General features: G+C 48.3%; 1 protein-coding gene and 1 long non-coding RNA gene across 12 annotated transcripts in view; one reads left to right on the forward strand and one right to left on the reverse strand.

The window, feature by feature from the left end:
• Positions 1-11,226, forward strand: part of LOC147117516 (uncharacterized) — a 59,266-nt gene extending 48,040 nt beyond the window's left edge. Inside the window, exon 4 of the long non-coding RNA XR_015078460.1 lies at positions 153-11,226. This is a non-coding gene — a long non-coding RNA (uncharacterized LOC147117516). The remainder of the gene's footprint in view (positions 1-152) is intronic.
• nek10 (NIMA-related kinase 10) overlaps positions 1-25,121 on the reverse strand; it is a 470,337-nt gene that overhangs the window by 63,679 nt on the left and 381,537 nt on the right. For 8 of the 11 annotated variants that reach the window (XR_015078459.1, XM_085988547.1, XM_085988548.1 and 5 more), the window contains 2 exons: positions 13,864-13,995; positions 12,767-12,811 (listed from right to left, as the gene is read on the reverse strand). Coding sequence is in view for 10 of the 11 variants with exons in the window: in XM_085988547.1 (XP_085844673.1) it covers positions 12,767-12,811; positions 13,864-13,995 (177 nt within the window). In the remaining variant the exon portion in view is untranslated. The remainder of the gene's footprint in view (positions 1-12,766; positions 12,812-13,863; positions 13,996-25,121) is intronic. The other 3 variants (XM_085988546.1, XM_085988554.1, XM_085988551.1) reach the window with 1 other exon arrangement.

The raw sequence follows: 25,121 nt of genomic DNA on the forward strand, positions 1-25,121 counted from the left end.
ACAGAATTACATCTCATATAGCCACATGGTATACAGCAGTCACTCATATGGGGATTGATGTCAGCAGCCAGTGAATGGTCATCATGTGCATAATGGTATCGTTACCCATTCTTGATATTACATTTCTAACTCATCTCTTTACTCTCCCACAGGTTCATCAAGAGGCCCCCCTCCACCCCACCACTGTCCAGGTGGAAGAGGAAGACGACTCCTCAGAGGAGCCTCCAGCACCTGAGGGTGCACCGTCACCAGACCTAAGCGTACCAGTGCAGATACGCACACCTCGGTGGGTCCTACGCAAGATAGATAGTGTTGTCACCTGGTGTCTCACAAGTCACAAGTGAGCAAGAGGAGATGGTGGAGACAGGGATAGCAGTGGAGACTCCTCGCCAGAGGGCACAGGATGCTCCCAGCTCTGCTCAGCTGAATGCAGACGCTCAGCCTCGGGGCCATCAAGAAAATCAAGAAAGAGGGCGATCCTGGAGGTGCAGGAAGAAGTGCAGGAGGCTCTGACAGAGGCTCCAAAACCCAGAGGACATCTGCCAAAAGTGTCTACGCAGTCGCAGCAGGGAAGTGAGCAGGCTGCCTCTACCTCTGCTGAAGCCACAGGGGTTGCACCTCGTAGAAGCACACAAGCAAAAGATGACACAAAAGTAGACGCACAAGGGTAAGCACATGGGTGTTTAAAGAAGTGTTTCTGTTAAGGTTCCGTTACACTTATTGTCACATATAAAACTATTTATTTTCACCACTTTCTGGTCATGCTACTTTGGAAGTGGCTTAGTAAGTGCGAGTGAATGGTGAGACATAACAGTACCTCCAGCAATGGGGGTCAGTGTGAAAGGAATGGCTTGGTCATTGTAGGGATGCTTTATAGTGTTCCTGGGGGTGGGGGAACCTGCCACAGCACATGGCAACCATATGGGTGTAATGCAGGAAGTTACGTAAATCTGGCTATGATGAGGCCATTCCTGGCCTCCCGGGCAGCAATGTGCTCATGTGCTGGTGGCATCTGGACCTCAGGTTCCTCCTGCTCTTCCTCTGAAGAGGCAGTGCACTCTACGCTTTGCTCCTCATGCAGCGCTAATCCTCGCTGCTGCGCCACATTGTGCAGCACACAACAGACAACGACGAGTCTGGAGACCCTGACTGGTGCATATTGAAGGGCTCTTCCAGATTTGTCAAGGTATCTGAATCGCATTTTCAACATGCCTGTTGTTTGCTCTATGACACATCTGGTGGAAATGTGGCATCATATAACTCTCCTTGGCCTCAGTACTTGGCCTACTCAAGGGTGTCATGAGCCACGTCTTCAGTGGATAGCACTTGTCTCCAAGCAGCCAGCCGGAAAGTCTGTTTGGAGATGCGAAGAGCTGCGGGAGGGTGGACTGGTGCAGGACGAAAGAGTCATGACAGCTGCCAGGGAATTTGGCGCACACATGCATGATGTTCTTCCTATGGTTGCAGACCAGCTGCACATTGAGGGGGTGGAAGCCCTTGCAGTTGACAAAGACTCCTGGGTGATGATGGGGCGACCTGATGGCCACATGTGTGCAGTCATTGACACCCTGCACCCATGGGAAGCCAGCCAGAGCTGCAAAGCCAAGCGCCTGCTCAGTAACACTGTCGTCATTAGTGGCAAAGTTGATATAATTGGCTGACTTGTCAAACAGAACATTCGTGACCTGTGAGATGCATCTGTGGGCAGCCGACTGCGAGATGCCGCAAATGTCTGCTGCAGATCCCTGGAAGGAGCCTGAGGCAAAGAAGTTGAGTGCGCTGGTGACTTTGACAGCCACTAGTAAGGTGTGTCCACCAGGTCCTCTGGGCTGCAGGTCTTCCTTCAGCAAGCTGCAAAGTTTGCGACAACCTGGCATGATAGCTTGAGCCTCCTTTAGCACTGCTGCTCAGTCATGTTGAGGAAGCTTATTCTCTGCCTGTATACCGTGTTGGTGTATCACCTCCGGTGCGGTGCAGCCCACACTGATGCCCTCTATCCTATGGAGCATCAGGTCATTGAGGAGAAGGCACTCAGCAAGAGCATTTCCCTTAGGAAAGTAAGCAGTTGTCAGGTGGCAGTATTTATTGTGCTCTCCATGCATGACCTCGATCAATGGCCTCTGAACTTCTGCCTCAGCTTGACAGACGTGGTTGCTGAGCTGCGTGATTCCCATGGTATTGCAGTGAAATTCAAAACAGCTGGTTAAAAACATGATTAAGGGTCTGACAACAAGGTAATAATGATCTAAATTAGGTCACCTGCCTCTGCCATTTGGGTCGCAGCCACACTGGCAAACACACCCAAGTTAAAGGCAGGAGGAGGCGTAATGATGGCAGGTTCCCAATGCGTTCTGATTTACTTCCACTTTTACTCCCGACCAGCCTCCGATCCCGCATGCACGGCAGCATTAAAATTCTGGCCCTGGTGTCTGGCAGTATTGGGATGGGGTCTCAGGGTCTAGCAATATTTTGAGAGGTGTCTCAGGGCCTAGGAGGGAATCCTAAGAAAACTGCAGAGGCTGGAATCCAGGAACACTGGGAAGATCCTGGGATCACTGGGTGAAGGGTCCTGGGATTAGAGATGGAAGTCCCAGAGACTGGGTGCATTGGGGGCAGTCCTGGGATCGGGAAAAACTTGGAATGTAGTTTAGAGGGTTGTTGGTAGGTGAGAGCAGTAAAAGGGATGCTAGAAATGGGAGCAAAGTCTTAGGGTGGAGGGTCCTGTAGTCCACCTGGTGTGATGAAGGCATTTGGAAGATTTAACTTGGCTGGCAAAAGAACCAGAGGTGACCTGAGGAAAGGTTTTTTGATGACGAGGATGAGGAGGCCCAACTGCAAAGCCATGGCAAAGCATCCTCAAAGGGAGAGAGCCCAGAGATTTTTAGATGCGGCTCTGGTGGCACTGGTTGAGGCTGTGGCAAGGAGGTGGGCTGTCCTCTTCCCACACACTTGTAAGTTTCGCAAAATTCAGGCAGTTCCTCCCCCGAAGATTATTTAATTAAAAGAGACCCTGGTTGGACTGATTTTAAAAATCCAGGGGCACACAAAATGGCTGTGGTCAACCTCGTGACCAAAAGCCTGTAAGTTCCAATTGTGGACTCTGTAACAAGCTAACAGCTTGGGTATTTTTGATATCTGCGAGATCACGAAACCAGACAGAACTTTTACATTTATGTATTGGGAGCAAACTCAGTTACATTCAGCCCCCGTTTACAGGCCATCAAGCTTGTTTACTCAAACGATCCAAACGATCAGCGGAGCCATCCAGGTTAGGCTGGCCCCATCAAGGAATCTGTTGAACAAAGGAGAGCAGTTATGGGACCGTTAGAAGCTATTACCGGCCATCTAAGTCGATGGGCCAAGATCGACACCTTTTGTTCAATTCCAACCCGCTCAAATCAGACAAAGGATGAGCTGATTTAGCGCGTGAGATAAGGGCTACCGAGAGGAGTATAACTATAGCCCCTCAGGAAGCCATGCTCTCTCCCTCTCCTCGCCTCCCGCGCCCTGCCTGCCACCACCCCAGGAAGAGGACCTACGAAGAAGAGCCCGTCCCGAGAGGTGAAATACCCTGCCAGAGACTATTTTATTGCTGGGGTATTTTCACCTGGACGGTACCCTGTGCAGCATTGAAACCACGTGGCATCGAAAGGCAGCAGGGCAAAGAAGCAAGATTCTCGTCTGTTTAAACGACTCGGACTGGTGAGCATGGAATTCTGACCCCTCATAAGATAGCCTAGCGAGGTTTAGAGGGTGGGAGTTAAGGAGATTGCGAAAATTGTCATTTTAGTTATTTTCCCTCGATGTGCCGTCTATTTCCCATCCCTGTTAAGTGTAAGTGTACTGCATCCATATTATCCTTTGTGTAGAATCGTTCTCTGGTAATAAAATCTTGTTTTTTCTTTCCACCAAACCACTGGTCTGCTCGTTTTCTATATCGCTACCTGCAAATAAGTCCGGTGGTCAGAACTCAAAAGGGGTGAGCGATTCGAACCGCTCAAAGGGGGTAGTCAGAGGCATAACTGACGAACCCAAGACAACCACACAGTAAAACCCCTTACAGAATGGCAACCGCGGCAGGACCATCGGCAGCAGTAAGCGATATAGCAGACAGTGATGCGGAGGAAGGAACAGCTATGGAAGAGACGTTGTCCGATTATGTTTTTAGAAAGGTGACTATCACCAAGAAGTGGATAAGCACTCTGTTAAAGGCTGAGCGTCTGATAGATGCTGCCGCCCAGTGGATAGGGAGTAAGAAACATAAAAGGTCAATAGAGAAAGCAGTGTGGCTAATGTGCTACAAGAAGCAGCTCCTACTGTTGGACGGAGTTGTAGCGGCACAGGCTGCCAAGCTTAAGGAAGCAGCCCTGGAAGTCCAGGATAAGGAAAGAGATTCAGGATAAGGCCCTAGCGGAGGAGAAATTGTTGATTGCCCTTAAGATGCTAAATCAGGAATGAGCGCAGATGGCAAGGGAACACCAGGCCAAAATAGAGCGCCTGGAGCGCCAGATTAGTGAGGGCAAAAGTAACACGAGGCACAAGCTGGAGTATCTGGAGTGCCAGGTTACCGAGGCCAAGAATAGTGAGATAAGGTTGCAGGAGAAGAACGCCCGCCTTACCCAAGAAATACGAGAGCAGGAGGAGAAAGTTAAGGAGGTTAAGGCAGCGTATAGGTATGCGAGAGAACAGGGGTTTGAAGACGCAGATCATGGCCCCTGCAGAGAGGAAATTGAAAATCTGAGCCTGGCCCGAAGGAAGGCAAAAGGCATGGTGTGTCTCATAAGCCCGAAGGCAGGCCAGTTGGACTTTACCGGCAACCCAAGCAGAACAGTCCCGCAGGCAGCGCCTGGGGACGAGCTAGTCAGGGAACCAGAGGTTTCACGGCCACCACCCATAGCGCCGAACTTTCGGCAGGTCTGGCGGCAAAGGGGGTTGGAAGATGAAGTGGTAGGGGAGGTACAGCAGCCCCCGTTAGATAAGTCGGGACCGGGACCGATGTGCCCCATCCGACAGCAGAGGTACAGCCAGCCTGCGGAGGACAATGAACCCGGGGCCATCCAAAACCAATTTTTCTTACCTCATGGCACCCAACAGCTCAGGGCACATGGTGAGTCATATCCCCAAGCTCTCTGAAACGGGAGACCCCTCACTGCACTTCCGAGAGGTAGAGCAGGCAGCCTGTGTCAACGATTGCGATGACGCAGAGCAGGCCAAGATGTTGCTATTCTCTCTGGAGGGTAAGCTCCTCCAGACCCTTTCGGATGAGTGCAAAAAAGGGCAGAAGGGGTATGACGATTTGAGAGATGAGATACTGGAGGCCATGGGTATGAACGACGGCAGTCCGTTCTCCTGAGTGGAGAGGACGGTACAGCTCGCAGGGGAGGCCCCGCAGGCGTTCGCAGACAGGCTGTGGCCAGTCTACAATAGCGCATGTCTGGGAGTGGCGGATCGGGCATTCCTGACCCGGCCGCAGTTGACCCACTGGCTTCATTGCCTGGTGTCGAACTGCCTACCCCAGATCTGAGCCAAGGTCGAGGCCTGGTTCGACCCCCGAAGCCCCCAAACTACCGAAGAGACCGTAATCCGTCAGCTCACGGTAGCCTATAAAAATGGCAGAAGTAATGAGGCGCCCCAGCAAAAGGGCAAAGTTTATGAGGTTAAACCTGGGGTCCAAAATAAGAAAGAGTGGCACCAGGAAGGGAACCGTCCCTCTCAAATCAAGCTAAATTGCTATGGGTGCGGGAAGGACGGCCATTGGCGCAAGGATTGTAAAAATCCTTGGAAGGATAATAAAGGGAAGAATTCACCACCCCCAGCCCAAAAGGCAGAGGCAGGAGTTCCCACGGTCGAATCACTGTTAGAGTCGATGCGGGTTTTCCTGATCAGCCAGGGAAAAGTAGCAGCCACCACCGGTGCTTTGACCCCGTCTGCCCCATCCAAACTCCCAGCAATGACTAGAACCAGCGCAGCCTGTCGACCTGTGTCCCCGCGAAAATGCTGAGGGGAGCAGGCCCTATGTTAAGATGGGGGTGAAGACGGTGCAGGGGAGATAATCGGTGGACACTGGAGCTTCCAGCATGGTGGTCCATTCGGAAGACCTGACCAATTCACCCCGGTCTAACAAGGTCCCATTTAGCTTAATGGGATCCACAGGGAACGAGCAGGCTGGGGAAAGGTCAAAACCTTTGGCCATAGATTTAGGATCCCTCCATACCACGTGGGAGGGTAACCAAAAGACCGACGAGGTGGCCAAGCAGGGGGACAGGGAAGGAGAGTTCTGGGACCCCTGTAGAGTAGGCCCGGTAGCAGCAATCCGGGACAAGGGAGGCACACAGGGGGTAGCTTTGGCTCCGGACCAAAAGCAGGTCTACGAGCAGGCAGCAGGGAGCATGGGGAAGCAGCATCGAAATAATTGCTGCTCGAACCTAACAAAAGTCACCAGTGGGAGATAGGGGACCAGATAATGGTGAGGAACTACGCCTGAGTGGGGAGTTTAGAGCCACTGTACATGGGACCCTATAGCATAGTGGATAAAGCCAGCCCCATGGTGTATGCAGTAAAATTGCCCCGGCGCACAAAATAAGAACATAAGAAATAGGAGCAGGAGTAGGCCAATCGGCCCCTCGAGCCTGCTCCACCATTCAATAAGATCATGGCTGATCTGATCCTAACCTCAAATCTACTATCACTCTACATCCCTCCCGAACCCATGTGATCTCCTGGGAGAGGCGAAAAACCAGATAAAAAACCCAATGGCCAATTTGGGAGAAAAAAATCTGGGAAATTCCTCTCCGACCCATCTAGACGATCGAAACTCGTCCAGGAGATCACTGTCCCTATATTTTCTACAGTACTTACCTTCTGTAAAAGGTGATCTCCACCCCAGCCAGGAACAGGAATAGAACCATCTCTGAAATCTAACACAGAATTAGAACACAAGAAGTAGGAGCAGAACCAGGCTACACGGCCCCTGGGCCCGCTCCGTTACCCACAGGACCATGACCGTTCCGAACATAGACTCATGTCCAATTTCCTGCCCGCTCCCCGTAACCCCTAATTCCCTTTACTTCTAAGAAACTGTCTATTTCTGTTTTAAATTTATTTAATGATGTAGCTTCCACAGCTTTCTGGGGCAGCAAATTCCACAGACCTACTACCCTCTGAGTGAAGAAGTTTCTCCTCATCTCAGTTTTGAAAGAGCAGCCCCTTATTCTAAGATTATGCCCCCTAGTTCCAGTTTCACTCATCATTGGGAACATCCTCACCACATCCACCCGATCAAGCCCCTTCACAATCTTATATGTTTCAATAAGATCGCCTCTCATTCTTCTGAACTCCAATGAGTAGAGTCCCAATCTACTCAACCTCTCCTCATATGTCCATCCCCTCATCCCCGGGATTAACCGAGTGAACCTTCTTTGTACTGACTCGAGAGCAAGTATGTCTTTTCTTAAGTATGGACACCAAAACTGGTATTCCAGGTGTGGTCTCACCAATACCTTGTACAACTGCAACAATACCTCCCTGTTTTTATATTCTATCCCCCTAGCAATAAAAGCCAACATTCCATTGGCCTTCTTGATCACTTGCTGCACCTGCATACTAACTTTTTGAGTTTCGTGCACCAGGACCCCCAGATCCCTTTGTACTACAGTACTTTCCAGTTTCTTGCCATTAACATAATAACTTGCTCTATGATTTTTCCTGCCAAAGTGCATAACCTCACACTTTCCAGTATTGTATTCCATCTGCCAAATCTCTGCCCACTTACTTAGCCTGTCTATGTCCCTTTGCAGGTTTTTTATGTCCTCCTCACTCACTACTTTCCTTCCCATCTTTGTATCATCTGCAAACTTTGATATGTTACACTCATGTAAACCAATGCAAGCTGTTCAGGCCGGAGGCAAAGAAACAGGCAGCCGGGATCCAGCCCGAGGTTAAAAATCCCCAGCCAGCAGCAAGTTCAAGTACACAGGCTGTGCAAGCAGGCGCAGTCGCGTGCGTCAGGGGAGGAGTCACCCAGCCCCCTGTTCAGATCACTCCCCCCATCTTCTGGGATTCAGGTGGGGAGGAGGAGGAGCCCGAGCCAGATGACCCCGCCTATAACACAGGTTTTGAACCTGAAGGCGGAGACCCTCAGTCACCGGCAGCCGGCAGCGAGGGATTACCTGTCCCCAGCTTAGGTTTGGGAGGGGTGGGACTCAAGGGAGAGGACCCCCAGCCAGCGGTCGTGGGAAACCCACAGGCCGCGCCCACAAAGGCTGGGGTCGGAGCAAAAGGACCACTCACCAAGGTGGCCCCACCAGTAGCCCTCCCTAGAAGGTCCCCTCGGACACCCCAGCCCAGAAAGGTATGGTCACCGCCTCCCCAGCTTAAAACGACAGCCTCCCAAGCCAGGTAGAAGCCGAAAGACAAAGGTCCCCAGCTAGCAGCTACAGACTGCAAGGGACCGGAAGTGCAGGTCAGTGCAGCCATGCCGCAGGGAGCAGCCTGCAACAGCCCAGACAGGAATTAGGCTGGCCGCTCGGGGACGGAGATGTATATAGCTTTAGTAGTTTAAGTTTATAGTGTTAAGTTAGGCTATTTTAATTTGATTCTAAGTAAGGAACAGTTAGTTTTGATTTAAGTATGAAGCCGTCTCAGAGTATTGTCCATGTGAGTCGAGGTCGCGGGACCCGACCATACGTCACCCGAGCCAGCGAGTCTCCAGGGAACCTGGCTAGATGCCTTTATGTCTATTGCAGGAAATTTCAGAATATACGGAGGCGTAATCCTGCTCGCCCTGCTCGGGCTGAGCATCAGTAGGAGAGGGGACGTCGAGGACCACATCTTCGGGTGCTCGGGGAACAGGGCGCCGGTGGCGGTCGACGGTAGCGGTGTACGGGAGGCGGAGGAGACCACTGCTTACTTCCACGAGGGAACGTGGCTGGGGTGGCTGGGATCCAATTCGTCCCAGTACTCCAGCCAGACCGGGTTCACCTACGGGGAGGCCTCCCTCCTGTGCCCCAGGATACGGATCGTTACTCCCAGGATTAGCGTCACCGTGGGCAAAAGGATATGTTTAACATGCAAGGGACACGTTCCCCTGGATAGGTGGTGGGGGCTCAGGAAATTAAGTAAGGGCATGGGGAACCCCAGAGTTGAGTGGGAACGGTTGGGGAACGACACTCACCGGACTATCACAGGGACCCACGGGGGGTTAACTGTGTGCTGGGATAAATGGTGGGAACCGGATCAGGGGATCTATGTCTGTCAGTGGGGATCAGAGAAAGCCTGCCCCACAGGCATTTCCATCATTTTCCGCAGCCAGTGGCAAGATAACGGGAGGAGGATGGACTGGGAGTCTCGCCTGGACGCATGCGCGATCCCATACTCCCCAATCTCAGTTAATGCCACTGAACTAGTGACCCGCCCCCGACAGCCCCTGCCCACGACCGCGATGTCACGGACGATAGTAGAGGGATGCCCCACCACCACCAAGGGACCAGGGAACGGCTTGGTGCTAGTACCTACAGACCAGGTGCTGTATCAAGGGGTGCACTATGCGGTAGCCTCCGTGATTTTAAACCTCACTGAGGTACACCTACCCGCGTGGTGCCCCACAGAGACCGCGCAGTTGTATCAAGCCCTCTTAAAAGATACATTCCGTAAATTTCATGAGTTTGATTTTTATACTCTGGAACAGAAGACTGTCCAAATAGGGGCCGACATTTTAGATATTACGAACCCACCCTGGTGGGACGTTTTTGAAAATATAGAGGTCCCATCCTGGATCCGTATGGCATCCCACATCCTGGTGGTGTGTCAGTTAGGGATAGTTCTCTACCTGGTGTGCATCCCTGGTGTGCATCCAGTGTAGGAGAAAGGGTCCCAGATTAGAGTTTAAAACTCAAAAGGTGTGGAAGGAACATTATGCCCGGGTGGAAGAAGAGACACCCGTTTGAGTTTTGCGTCGCATCACTTAAACGTGACGGTCATTGTTTGTTATTTTTAATAAAGATTGTGACTGTTTGATACTACAGAATTAAAAAAATTGTAATGTACCAAGTGGTGCAGGGGTGTTGGACCCCTCCGCACTTGGATTTTGTAATGAACCATATTTTCATCTATAGATGCCTATTGCACACTGCGCTTTCTCTAAGTACGGGAAATACATGTGTCGAGGGATTATGGATAGGTAAATACAGGGGAAGGTTGTTTATGGAGGGTCAGAAAATTTTGCTCATTTTTGGAACATGGATACTACAAGCAAGTTTTAGTATCCTAGGGGGGACTGTAAGTTTTGCAAAATTCAGGCAGTTCCCCCCCGAAGATTATTATTTGATTAAAAGAGACCCTGGTTGGACTGATTTTAAAAATCCAGGGGCACACAAAATGGCTGCGGTCAACCTCGTGACCAAAAGCCTGTAAGTTCCAATTGTGGACTCTGTGACAAGCTAACAGCTTGGGTATTTTTGATGTCTGCGAGATCACGAAACCAGACAGAACTTTTACATTTATGTATTGGGAGCAAACTCAGTTACATTCAGGCCCCCGTTTACAGGCCATCAAGCTTGTTTACTCAAACGATCCAAACGATCAGCGGAGCCATCCAGGTTAGGCTGGCCCCATCAAGGAATCTGTTGAACAAAGGAGAGCAGTTATGGGACCATTAGAAGCTATTACCGGCCATCTAAGTCGATGGGCCAAGATCGACACCTTTTGTTCAATTCCAACCCGCTCAAATCAGACAAAGGATGAGCTGATTTAGCACGTGAGATAAGGGCTACCGAGAGGAGTATAACTATAGCCCCTCAGGAAGCCATGCTCTCTCTCTCTGTCTCCTCGCCTCCCGCGCCCTGCCTGCCACCACCCCAGGAAGAGGACCTACGAAGAAGAGCCCGTCCCAAAAGGTGAAATACCCTGCCAGAGACTATTTTATTACTGGGGTATTTTCACCTGGACGGTACCCTGTGCAGCATTGAAACCACGTGGCAAAGAAGCAAGATTCTCATCTGTTTAAACGACTCGGACTGGTGAGCTTGGAATTCTGACCCCTCATAAGATAGCCTAGTGAGGTTTAGAGGGTGGGAGTTAAGGGGATTGCTAAAATTGTCATTTTAGTCATTTTCCCTCGATGTGCCGTCTATTTCCCATCCCTGTTAAGTGTTAGTGTACTGCATCCATATTATCCTTTGTATAGAATCGTTCTCTGGTAATAAAATCTTGGTTTTTCTTTGCACCAAACCACTGGTCTGCTCGTTTTCTACATCGCTACTTGCAAATAAGTCCGGTGGTCAGAACTCAAAGGGGGTAGTCAGAGGCATAACTGGCGAACCCGACACCCACACAGTAAAACCCCTTACACACTGGAAGGAAGCCCTCGCCGCACACCTCCCGAAGGCTGTGGCAGGAGATAGCCACCCATTTAGGGATGGGAAATAAATGCCGGCCTTGCCAGCGACACCCAGATCGCATAAGCATTTAAAAAAAGTCACGGCCAGTACTGTGGTGCAAGGTCGACCATCCAGTGCCGAAAGAAGTTTAATCACCTCACACGAGTGGTCAAGTTGAGTGAAGGCATCAGCAAATGCCATATACACATTCTGCACCACAAACCTCACACACTGCTCAATTCACCACACCCCTAGCACTCACCTACCAACAATCTTTATCTATCACCACTCACACCTCACAATCAGAGCTTCACTTCACTCTCACAACCGTACCACTGCTGCAACACTCTCATCCATATCTCACACCTTGCACACACTTAGAGCTATTCAACTATGGCAGGCACATCACCCAAACATATTGCATCACACTCACTCACACACTTCTCTTTCTCTTTCAGGCCAAGGTCAAACATAACCGGAGGGAGCAGTGGCAGTCAGGTGGGGGGGGGGGGGTGGTAGGCTGGCATCCATGACCTCAGCCAGCTGGAGAAGAGCGTTCTGGACATCATTGGGCTGCAGATTGTAGAGGCCGTGGCAACTGGCGAGGTTGAATCCCTTGGGGACAACAACGGTATGGTCATTCCAAATCCTTCTTCTCACATCCCACTTCCCCCTCATCCCACAATCTCTTCTCACTTTCAAGCTACTGATGCTGTATGCATGCATATCTTGCTTCACCCTCCCCTCTCCATAACCCGGCTCTTGTGCTTTTCTGCTTTCAGATAATCAACAACAAGCACCTGAGCAGCCTGTCCCGAGGCGGTGCACGAGAGCAGGGGGTGGGGGGGGGGGGGAGGGGTGGTGAAGAAGACGACACAGCATCACTGCATCTGTCACTCCCAGACACCAGTTCAGCAACTGGCACTACGCGTACTTTAAAGGCTAGCGTAGCACAGGATGAGACACTGGGCACGAGTGGGCTGCTGCAAGGCCAGGGGGAAGAAAATCTGAATATTTGCTGGTTACATAAAAGTAGCTTGTTTGGCAAATAGTGAGATCGACTGTAAAAGAAAACATCAGGAAGACATAGATAGGTTTTCTTCCCTATACCCAAGTCCAAATTATCTATAAATACCAAGAACAAAATTGGACTCAGCACTGACTCCTGCGATGCACCATTTCCAACTCTTCTCCAGTGCAAGCAACACCCTACCTCTTTACCTGTCAACTAACTATCTATCTATGCTGCTACATTTCTTCTTGTACCATATGCCTGAATTTTTCTAAGATTCCTTTGGAAAATTTATATATATTACATCTACTGCAATCCCTTTCCCTATCATATTGGTCAGTTCTTTAAAAATTTCTACAAATTTGTAAACACAACTTACCTTTACTAAATCCATGCTGGCTGTCCTTGATTAGCCCATGCATTTCTAAATGTGTATAAATATAATTACAGCACAAACATAGCACCAAAACACATTCTCCATTACAGAAATTAAAACTTCTCTTATAAAACAGTGTGTCCTGCAACTACATAGGAAAGAATGCAACAACAAAAAGCTACTTTGTCACAACAAAGCTTAGGATGAATAGTATAAGAAACATCAAATGCATTTTCTGATAGTTGGATTTATTATATAATTGTTCTTAATATTAACATTGTCATTTCTTCAAGATTTATTTTTAAATAAATTTTCACATCATTATAGCCCTCCACACCGCCCCCCACCCACCACCCCCCCCCCCCCTCTCCCCAAGAAACCACATTCCTACTTTCCATACGAAATTACTTTAGTCCCCTGGGCTAGAGGGGGGAAATATCCAGGGTTCCCAGTCTTGATCATTGTCCAGTGATGAAAAGTGCACAGTGTATAGACTTCAGTGGTATATCCATGAGACCAATCACTATCTACACTCGCTCATAAAGAATAGCTATTTAGGTGAAGGAACAGAGAGCTGGAGGCACCTGCACAATCATAACCTTTCTCCTCTGAAGTTTTGAAAGGAGGGAAGAAAATGGGCAAAACAACCATGATAACTAGTGGCATTATTTTCCAAGCACAATTGTAAACAGGAACAATCTTTAAATTATGCTATTTACAGCATCTGCAAGTGAGATTTATATCGGAGACTACTACACGAGTGTTATGGGTGGCTGTTGTATGATGGAAATATCAACTCTATAACTATATTTGGTGAACTAGCTAGATTTGGTGAGCTATTACTTTAAGGCTAAGGAAATGAGAGTAGAGTAAATTGTCTTCACTGTCTGGGCGGTGAAGACGAAAATCTACCCAGTGTGTAACAATGTGCAAATGGCAAATCTCAAGTCACCTTTGTAACTCCCAAGTTGGTTTGAAACATTTTTTCTTTCTTTGAACACAACAAACAACTTGGTCCTCAAAGAGAAAAATTAAATCCAAACACTTTAGTTATCACTGCAATAGATAGTTACGAAAACAATATTACAAAAGAATTGCACCTGTTACATCAAGGCAGCCAGAATTTTCAAGGGAATGAGACTGAAGACTGTTGCTGAGGTGTGCTGCTTCTGCTCTGGATGGTGATTGAGGCAATTGTCCCTGACTAAACAAATTAGAGGAAGAACTATGACCTATAAAAAAAAAATAAACCATCACACAAGATTGTGGATTTGATTAACAATTCTCAACTGAATCGGGTAACTGATAAGATATTTTCAGGCTATTTATGGAAAAGGATTGATATAGTCAAATGTACTTAATTGAGATTATATTATACAGATGTCAGTTGCTCCAGTACCTCACCCAAGTGGCTACTCTTAAATTTGCTGACCGTTGTTTTCTTAATGTTGGCATTGACTCGTTAATTTTAAATTAAAACTGAAAATCTAGGTCTGATTGTCAGCAGGACACAACTATGGAAGGCATCAAAACCGAACCGGATCCTGTCCTTAACTAATGTTCACACCCGGGCACCTTTTAGCAGGAGTCACTGCATATCAAATACAATGATAATGCCAAGGCATGTGTAGCCTTGTAGCAGGGAAAAGTGTGAAGATACAATAAGACAACTGTATAGTGATCATAGAAACATAGAAGATAGAAGCAGGAGTAGGCCATTCGGCCCCTCGAGCCTGCTCCGCCATTTAATGAGATCATGGCTGATCATCCAAATTCAGTACCCTGTCCCTGCTTTCTCCCCATATCCCTTGATCCCCAAAAATCTGTAGTTTCATGGTCACCATTACTGATACTAGCTTTTTATTCGAGATTTATTTATTAACTGAATTTAAATTCCCCAGCTGCCATGGTGGGATTTGAACTCATGTCTCCAGTTCATTAGTCCAGGGCTCTGGATTACTAGTAACATAACCACTATGCTACCATACCTGATCAAGATTGGGAACACTAGGTAATGTTTCCCTCTTTACAGTGCAAGGGCCCTGAAGCTAATTTTTTGCTCCCTACTGTCAAACTGGCTGAGGTCAATTAACATCACAGACTAGGAATCGAACCTGGAAATGTCTTGTCTGTATAGCTTGGTACTCTATTACCTCTAACCAATAGGTCATCAGTGGAACCTAGTTTTGCCCAATTGCACGTTCAACACAACAAGTCACATCTCACTTCAGATCAGCTGCAGTTACAGACCCAAGGGTGAGCTTACTGCAGTTGTGACATTTCCAAGGGCAGGCTGCTGAATGTACTGAAGTTGCAAGTGTGCAACAGTATGCAACTGTAATCAGCTCACAGCATTTAGAGTGGAAAGAACTCTCAGAACACTAACTGAACAGTAGGCTCTGAGGGATGAAAAAGCAATTTAACAGACTGCTTTGATAGCTCAGCCAGTTTATTCAGTGAGTAACTGGACCATCCAAACCAGGAAGATCCCTGGTTTGTTCCATAGTGTGTGTGAGTTATTTGATCTCAGTGGAGGCAGCAGTAGTGGAACTCCAATTAGCTTAGTGCCTCTGGGTTAGAGAGGGCAAAATTGCCATGGCTCCTGCTCTCTTATTCAGCAACCCTTGCTGAAAGTGTAGGTGTATGAACATTATTAAGTGAGAACAGGATCAGGCTTGGCTCCACGGTTCCATCCACCCATAGTTATATAGCCTGCCAAAACTTACTGCCGAGGCTCAGACATGAATAATAGTCATTTGGGTGAGCTGCTGGAGAGTAACTGACATGGAAATATACATCAAAGTTTTCAGGACAGAAGTAAGAGTAGAATATTGGCAAGAAGATTTAAAAAAAATATTTGCCCTTTAGCCATTCCACCATCAACAATGCAATTAAGGAAAATCACTCCTTTAAGGTTGACATTTCAGGTAGATTGTTATTAGTTCCCAGTTTACATGCTTCAAACTGTTATATTGAAAAAATATTGACTTTGTCTTTTTTTATATAATTATTCAACATTGCTGCTAACTGTGGTTTTTCCACTGTGTTTTTTGATGTCTCTCAAATATATTCAATATGCTGCAGCTGAAGTCTATCAAATAATTGATTTTAAAGAGAACAACTTTCAAACAGCACTCATTGGCACCTGTCATTAGAAAATAATGTAAATAAGACCATCACTTCTGTTTGAATTTCTGTCAAGATGTTAGTCAAGTATGCAAAAATTGAGTTAAATTGTGCTCCAAGATTTAAAAAAATATTGGAGATCCTTGGTTAGATTGTACTAATAACTCAACAAAAATTGACTGCTAACAGTGTTGTTCAGCAGTGTCATACATACAGCCCATTAGTAGGGATAGATTACAAAAATAGCAAATAAGTGACACAAGGCCATCTCTATTATATTTGAGCCTCTTGGGTCATAGAGTACCTGAAAGAAAATCTTTTAAAAAGAGCTACATTTTGAAAGAAAATAATACATTTGGTTAGACTAGTAGAATCAACATTCTATTAAACCCATTCATATCATAAGAACATAAGAAATAAGAACATAAGAAATAAGAGCAGGAGTAGGCCATACGGCTCCTCGAGCCTGCTCTGCCATTTAATAAGATCATGGCTGATCATCGACCTCAACTCCACTTTCCCGCCCAATCTCCATATCCCTCGATTCCCCTAGAGTCCAAAAATCTATCTATCTCAGTCTTGAATATACTCAAAGACTCAGCATCTACAGCCCTCTGGGGCAGAGAATTCCAAAGATTCACAACCCTCTGAATGAAGAAATTCCTCCTCATCTCAGTCTTAAATGGCCTACCCCTTATCCTGAGACTATGCCCCCTAGTTCTAGACACTCCAGCCAGGGGAAACAACCTCTCAGCATCAACCCTGTCAATCTCCTTCAGAATCTTGCGTGTTTCAATGAGATCACCCCTCATTCTTCTAAACTTCAGAGTATAGGCCCATTCCCCACAATCTCTCATCATAGGACAGCCCTCTCATCCAAGAAATCAATCTAGTGAACCTTCGTTGCACAGCGTCCAAGGCAAGTATATCTTTCCTTAGATAAGGAGACCAAAACTGTGCACAGTACTCCAGGTGGGGTCTCACCAAGGTCCTGTACAATTGTAGCAAGACTTCCTTACTTTTATACTCCAACCCCCTTGCAATAAAGGCCAACATGCCATTTGCCTTCCTTATTGCTTGCTGTACCTAAATGCTAGCTTTCTGTGTTTCTTGCAATCTCTCTGAACACTAACATTTGAAAGTTTCTCACCATTTAAAAAATGTTCTGTTTTTCTATTCTTCTTACCACCTCACATTTCCCTACATTGTACTCCATCTGCCACCTTACTGCCCCCCACTCACTTAGCCTATCTATATCCCTTTTCAGACTCTTTGGGCAGGATTTGCATTGGGCCGTGGAGGAGGCGTGTGGGGGGTTAAAATCCCGAAATCGGGGGGCACGAATCCATCCCGCCCCCAAGCCAGTTTCAAAGGAGGCGGGTACCCGCCCCGCACTGGGGGCCGCCTCAACGAGGCGGGAAGGGGATTAGTACCAATTAACTGCCTGTTAACAGGTAGTTAACAGGCAGTTTTTAGGCTAATCCCTATTTTTAATGTTGAAGTGTGGGATTTCCGACGGCTCCAAACCACGGCAAGTTAGAGGAGGCGGACCGTCGGGATGAAGGGCTTGGAGGGGTTGAGATGTCTGGTGTTCAGGTGAGTGATGGGTGCACGAGTGCAAAGTGTGTTTGGTGTGTATAAAGGCCTAGAAATTGGGTTGGTAGCGCCGGCGCTGAGCGCCTAAAGAGACCTAGAATTGGGGCGAAGCCCTATGTTGGGGCGAGCACTATGAGGATAGCGCCGACTCAGAAATTGACTATACATTTAGCGCCTGCGCTAAGTGTTTGCGTGCGCCCGCGAGCGCAAACGGCTCATGACGTCATTTCAGTGTGCAACGCCTTTTAGGAGCGCCTGAGCGCATATTGGGTGGCGCCCGGAGCCTTAGCACCCAGCGCTATTAGTGACAGTTCGAAGGAGGGCTAACAGGCCCTTCTCGGAGTAGGGCGGCGCTATTTAAAGGGGGCAGCTCTAGTGCAGAATCTTCTGCCACTTGGCCTGCTCATTGCGATCGCTGCTGGAGAGAGTTGGCGAGCTAATGTGGAGCGGAGTTCTGGGATTTGAGCTTTACAGTACTTGGGACCTTCAACCCTGTCCGAAGCACTTGCAGCACTACACCTAAAAGCCTTTTGACCAACTGGCATCCGAATGGGAGCTTGTTTGGAGGGCGACGGCCTCATCGCCCAACACTGTGAAGGGGCAGAGAGACGGCGGGAGAGGGGGCCGGGATTGTCCAGAAGGAGGAGGGGCAATGGAGGTCGGCCAATCCGACGGGAGGCTGCGAGGGTCTTTAGGCAGCAGGTGACAAGCCTTGACATGTCGGAGGAGCAGTGTTTGCGAAGGCTCCGAATCTGGAGGGACATTGTTACTGATCTGTGCCACCTGCTTGGTCAGGATCTGCAGCCGCGTGAACGCTGCAGAACCTCTCTGTCCGTGATGGCTACACTGACTGAAGGCCTCCATTTTTATGCCAACGGCTCCTTTCAGTCAGCCATTGGGGACAATGCGACTGTCGCTCAGGCTGCAGTCCGCTGTTGCATCCGGCAAGTGACAGATGCCCTTTATAGGCGAACGCGTCCATTCATTATCTTCCCTCGGACCCTGCACAAGCAGGCGGAGGAGGAGGAGTATGAGGAGGAGGAGGAGGAGGAGGAAGAGCAGGCGGAGGAGGAGGAGGAGGAGGAAGATGGAAGGGCTGCTGAAAGTGGAAGGTCCATTCGTCAGAGGCTCCTCTGGACTCGTCTCGACACCCCTGTGGCAGAATGATGAGTCTTACCTCATGGGCACTTTGGATGTTTGAGGGCCTCTACATGCCAGCATCACTGAAAGTAGTCACATGCACCAAGCAACATTTAAACTTCTGTTTATTGACACAAAAGTCTTTCATTACAGCTAAACAATGTAAAGTGAGCAGAAACCATCACTGCCAAAATAAAAGTGACCTGTTCGGCAAAGCAGCAAAACTCAACAAAAATCTGCACCTATAACAGCAGGTGAGGGTGTCCGTGAATTTGGACAAACAAAGTCTCAGCACCTCCCTCTACAACTGGCCCCTTGAGGGAGAACGACTTCTCGTTCGCGCCCGGCCCCTTCCCTCCCTGCTGCTCCCACGTAATTGCACCCGAGTGGCGGCCTCAAGGCTGGGGGACGCTTGCCGACTGTCTGGAAGCGCAGAAGCCCCTGAGGTATGGCCTGGCCGACCTCTGGGCTTGGAGGGTGCGGACGCGGGATGCTTGCTTTGAGAATGGCTGGGAGCAGTGTAGCCTGCAGGTGGTGGCAGCTGCAATGCAGGCGTCCCAGCGCAGGCATGTGCAATGGTCTCCTGCCGAGAGAGGACCCCTGCACCATGGTCGGACGACACACTGGCTATCTGAGGGGAGCGGCTCGGCTCATCTGCCACAATCGCAGGCTCCACGGATTCCTGGCCTTGTACGGGAGTGGAAGGGCCCGGGGTGATCCTATCTGATGCAGAGAGGGTGGCTGCAGTGAGACATCGCGTTGCGTCAATCTGGCTGTGGAGGAGCCCAGCAAGTGAATGCGTGGCAACAGTGAGGACCTGCGTGCCAGGTGCCAGTGCTTCGGAGAAGGCCTGGACAGTTCTTCCCATGGCTTCGGACAAGGCAGGAGCCGACCGCTCCACTGCCTTGGACAAGCCCTGCACAGACCTTTCCAGGGATTGTCCGAAGCCCTGAACAGTCCTTTCCATTGCCGACTCAAAGCCGTGGACAGTCCTCTCCATTGTTGGGCCGAAGCCCTGGATAGTCCTGTCCATTGTGGCCCCGAAGCCCTGGATAGACCTGTCCATTGTTTCCCCGAACACCTGGAGAGACCTCTCCATTGTTGCGCCAAAGCCCTGCAGAGTCCTCTCCATTGTTGCCCCGAAGTCCAACATACTCCTAGCCAATGAATCTATTGACTCAGGCATCTTCTCCACTGCAGCCATCAGCTCCGTGTGTCTGACCCGGGCCTGTTTGCTCATCTCTGCCAGGCGCCGGACCTCATCTGCACTCTGTGCAGCAGTCATGACAACCTGCCTTGCCCTGCGGGGAGACGGTGGCCGAACTTGCCTATCCCCCCTGCGTTGCTCCATGCCGCTTGGTCCGGCAACTGGTTCATCCTCAGAGCCACCTCCCCTCCCCTCCAGGGGACTACTATCCCCAGTCTGCAGATGTCTCAGCTCCCCGGATTCTGCAACGGCTGGTCCGGATTCCTCCTGGTCCTCGCCTCCGGTGGCACTGGCACTGGCAGCTTCAGCGCGTTGAGCCTGAGTTGGTGCTGCTTCATCTGAAAGTGGGAGGTGGAAGAGTGGCTTTAGCAAAAGGACAGGTTTACTGAAAGGCATGCCAGATTGCGGCATGGCTCTGACATGGCTGCACACTGAGGATGCATGCTGGCGGGGGGACCAAGTGGAAGACAACAGGTGGAAAAGGTGAGAGTCTTACCCTCGCTGTCGGTAATGGGGTCGGCAGATGCAGTGGTCACTGGACCAGACAGACGTCCTCCAAGTGTCTGGTGCACTCTCTCCTCCAGATCCGTGAGAGTGACCACTTGTGCAGGTCCGCCACCGGTTCGACGCTGTTCTTTTCTAATCTGCGCCATCTTCGACTGCAGGGGAAAGAAGGGGAGGTTCTGTTACATGAGGCCTTGAGACATCATCGCATGCCCCCCATTGTGCAAGAGCCCTTACATGAGGCCTTGAGACATCATCGCATGCCCCCCATTGTGCAAGAGCCCTTACATGAGGCCTTGAGACATCATCGCATGCCCCCCATGGTGCAAGAGCCCTTACATGAGGCCTTGAGACATCTGTCCATGTGTCTGCCCAGAAAGGGCCATGGGTGCATACTGACAGATGGCCAGTGGCGCATCATTGCAGCAGGGTGCCCGAAGTCAGCTGCAGATGGAGGGAAGCACAAGTTTGGTAAACCATCACTCACCCTAATGATCCGTGTCAGGTCGTTGAATTTCTTGCTGCACTGAACAGGGGTCCTGGTCGCCATGCTGCTGGAGTTGACCCTCACAGCAACCTCCCTCCAAGATCGTCGGTAAGCCTTCTGATTTGGCCTCTTGCCGTTATCCGGGTACAGCACCTGTCGACGGTGTTCAACTGCAGCCACCAATTGGTCCAGAGCCTCAGTGCTGAAGCGCTCTGCTCTCTGCCTAACCTTCTCCATAATGATGAACTTTGTACCGCCAGACAAGGGCGAGCACCGAATCTGAGGCCTACAGGGCATTGGGTGTTGAAGCTCAGTCTGACTGACCCACCCCTTTAAGAGCCGGCCAGCGCCTGCAGGTCTCGTGCTTTGCCGTAATTGAATTCACCTGCGCTGCGCCCGTCCGCGTCGAAATTGAGTAGCGCCTGACCTTTTGCGCCTTAAGAGCACCGTGCAATGGCTGATTCAGCACCTGAATCCCCTTTGGGGGCGATGCAACCCAATATCGCCCCAGGCGCGGATAGCTCTCGTCTGGCTATAAACTTAGCGCATCGCCAGTTCTAACGCCTCAAGCGGGGCTATACCCAATTTCTAGGCCACAGTGTTTAAAGAAGTTTTACATACCTTTACTTACCTTTACAGCCTTCCTTCCTTCAGGTCTCAGGAGTCCCTCATCTCACCGGCACAGAAAGCAGAACAGCTGCGAGCTGTCAAAAATTGCAGCATTTAGCTTTCTGTTCTGGGGAGATCTCTAAATCATCCTGAGAGGAAGGAATTAACTTAGAATACAGATTGTCAGTGTTTGACAGCTTCAAACAGCTGTGAAATGCTGATATTTCATCTGTCAAAAGGTCTTGACAGATGAAATATCAATCTGTGACGTCACCTGTTGCCGGGTGGCCCTTAATTGGCCTGCTGAGCCCGCTGGGCAGGCTCAACAAGGTCAATCAAGTCAAAATCGCGTGGGTTGGCTAGAACTCGATGGAGGCGGGACTACAACCCTGAAAGTAGTAGTCCCGCCTCCTACCCGACTCCTCAATGAAAATCCAGCCCTTTGTGTTCTCCTCATAGCTTACTGGCCTACCTAGCTTTGTATCATCAGCAAACTTGGATACATTACACTCGCTCCCTTCATCTAGGTCATTAATATAGATTGTAAATAGCTGAGGCCCCAACACTGATCCTTGCGGCACCCCACTAGTTACAGCCTGCCAACCTGAAAAAGATCCGTTTATCCCCACTCTGTTTTCTGTCCATTAACCAATCCTCTATCCATGCTACTATATTACCCCCAACCCTATGGGCCCTAATCTTGTGTAATAACCTTTTATGTGGCACCTTATCGAATGCTTTTTGAAAATCCAAATATACCATATCCACTGGTTTCTGTTTATCTACCCTGCTAGTTACATCCTCAAAAAACTCTAATAAATTTGTCAAACATGATTTCCCTTTCATAAAACCATGTTGACTCTGCCTAATCAGGTTATGATTTTGTAAATGACTTGATACCACTTCCTTAACAATGGATTCCAGCATTTTCCTGACGACTGATGTCAGGCTAACTGGCCTGTATTTCCCTCTTTTTTCTCTCCCTCCTTTCTTGAGTAACGGTGTTACATTTGCGACCATCCAATCCGCTGAGACCATTCCAGAATCTAGGGAATTTTGGAAGATCAAAACCAATGCATCCACCATCTCTTCAGCCACCTCTTTTAGAACCCTAGGATGTAGGCCGTCAGGTCCAAGGGATTTGTCGGCTTTTAATCCCATTAGTTTCTCTAGTACTTCTTCTCTACTTATATTAATTACGTTAAGTTCCGCACCCTCATTAGACCCTTGGTTCCCCACCATTTTTGGTATGCTTTTTGTGTCTTCTACTGTGAAGACAGATACAAAATAGTTGTTTAACGTTTCTGCCATTTCCTTATTCCCCATAATTTCTCCTGTCTCAGCCTCTAAGGGACCAACGTTTACTTTTGCTACTCTTTTCCTTTTTATATACTTGTAGAAACTCTTACAATCTGCTTTTATATTTCTTGCTATTTTTCTCTCCTTCTATTTTTCCCTTTTTATCAATTTTTTGGTCAACCTTTGCTGGTTTCTGAAACTCTCCCAATCCTCAGGCTTACTATTATTCTTTGCAACATTATAAGCTTCTCCTTTCAATCTAATGCTATCCTTAACTTCTTTAGTTAGCCACAATTGGATCACTTTTCCTGTGGAGTTTTTGTTTCTCAATGGAATGTATTTTTGTTGAGAATTATTAAATATTTCTTTAAATGCTAGCCACTGCTTATCTACCACCATACCTTTTAATCTATTTTAGCCAACTCGCCCCTCATACCTATGTAATTTGGTTTATTTAAGTTTAAGATTCTAGTTTCGGACTTAGGCAAGTCTCTTAAAATTAACGTGAAATTCTATCACATTATGATCACTCTGCCCCAGAGGATCCTTTACTATGAGATTGCTAATTAACCCTGTCTCATTACAGAATACAAGATCTAAAATAGCCTGTTCCCTGGTTGGTTCCATGACATACTGTTCTAGGAAACTGTCCCAAATGCATGCCATGAACTTGTCCTCCAGACTACCTTTGCCAATTTGATTTGTCCAGTCTATATGAAGATTAAAGTCCCCCAAGATTATTGCATTACCTGTTATACGCTCCTACTATTTCTTGATAAATATTCTGTCCAATGGTACAGCTATTGTTAGGGGGCCTATATACTACTCCTACCAGTGTTTTCTGCCCCTTGTTATATCTTATCTCCACCCATACTGATTCTACTTCCTGATCTTCCGAGCCGAGATCCTTTCTCAGTTAGTATACAGGTGCAGCAAGTGATTAAGAAGGCCAATGGAATGTTGGCTTTCATTGCTAGGGGGATAGAATATAAAAATAGGGAGGTATTGCTTCAGTTGTACAAGGTATTGGTGAGACCGCACCTGGAATACTGCATACAGTTTTGGTGTCCATACTTAAGAAAAGACATACTTGCTCTCGAGTCAGTACAAAGAAGGTTCACTCGGTTAATCCCGGGGATGAGGGGATGGACATATGAGGAGAGGTTGAGTAGATTGGGACTCTACTCATTGGAGTTCAGAAGAATGAGAGGTGATCTTATTGAAACATATAAGATTGTGAAGGGGTTGGATCGGGTGGATGCGGGGAGGATGTTCCCGATGATGGGTGAAACTAGAACTAGGGGGCATAGTCTTAGAATAAGGGGCTGCTCTTTCAAAACTGAGATGAGGAGGAACTACTTCACTCAGAGGGTGGTAGGTCCATGGGATATGCTGCCCCAAAAAGCTGTAGAAGCTACATCATTACATAAATTTAAAACAGAAATAGACAGTTTCCTAGAAGTAAAGGGAATTAAGGGTTACGGGGAGCGGGCAGGAATTTGGACATGAGTCTAGGTTCGGATCGGTCATGGCCCTGTGGGTAGCGGAGTGGGCCCAGGGGCCGTGTAGCCTGATCCTGCTCCTATTTCGTGTGTCTAATTCTGTTAGATTCAGGAGATGGTTCTGTGATAGTGGATTGGCGGTTAGGATCAGATCAGCCATGATCTTATTGAATGGCGGAGCAGGCTCGAGGGGCCGATTGGCCTACTCCTGCTCCTATTTCTTATGTTCTTATGTTTCTCGCTACTCTCCTTATGTCATCCTTTATTATCAGGGCTACTCCCCCTCCTTTTCCATTCTGCCTGTCTTTTCGAAATGTCAAGTACCCTGTAACATTTAGTTCGCAACCTTGGCCACCTTGCAACCATGTCTCTGTAATGGCTATTAGATAAAACCCATTTATCTCTATTTGTGCCACTAGTTCATCTATCTTGTTACGAATGCTTCGTGCATTCAGATAAAGAGCCTTTAATTTAAATTTTTTACCATTATTCCCTGCTTTGACTTTATTCTCTGCTGCACTGCTACCATTAAACTCTCTGTCCCTTCCTGTCACTCTGCTTATTTTTACCCAAATTGCTACACTGCTCTATTGCCTTGACCTTTCTCTTTAGATTTCTAAATGTCCCCTCACCTGCCCCCTCCTAGCAACAGCGTGCATTTATGTTGTGCTTTTAGCATAATAAACACCCAAAATAATTTCAGAGAGGAGAAATCAATGATGAACTATGACAAGAGAGATGACTGAAAGCAGTCAAGTAGATAGGTTTTGAGAAGGCATCAAAGCTGTGGGAAGAGTAAAATGGAGGGTTTTACAGAGGGAACCGCAGAGAGCAAGGCCAATATCTCTGAAACCTGTATTACTGATGGTAGATCAGAAGAAGACAGAA

The sequence above is a fragment of the Somniosus microcephalus genome, chromosome 5, assembly GCF_052327205.1.
Source record: "Somniosus microcephalus isolate GS21.2 chromosome 5, FLI_Smic_1.0, whole genome shotgun sequence".
Classification (NCBI taxonomy): domain Eukaryota; kingdom Metazoa; phylum Chordata; class Chondrichthyes; order Squaliformes; family Somniosidae; genus Somniosus; species Somniosus microcephalus.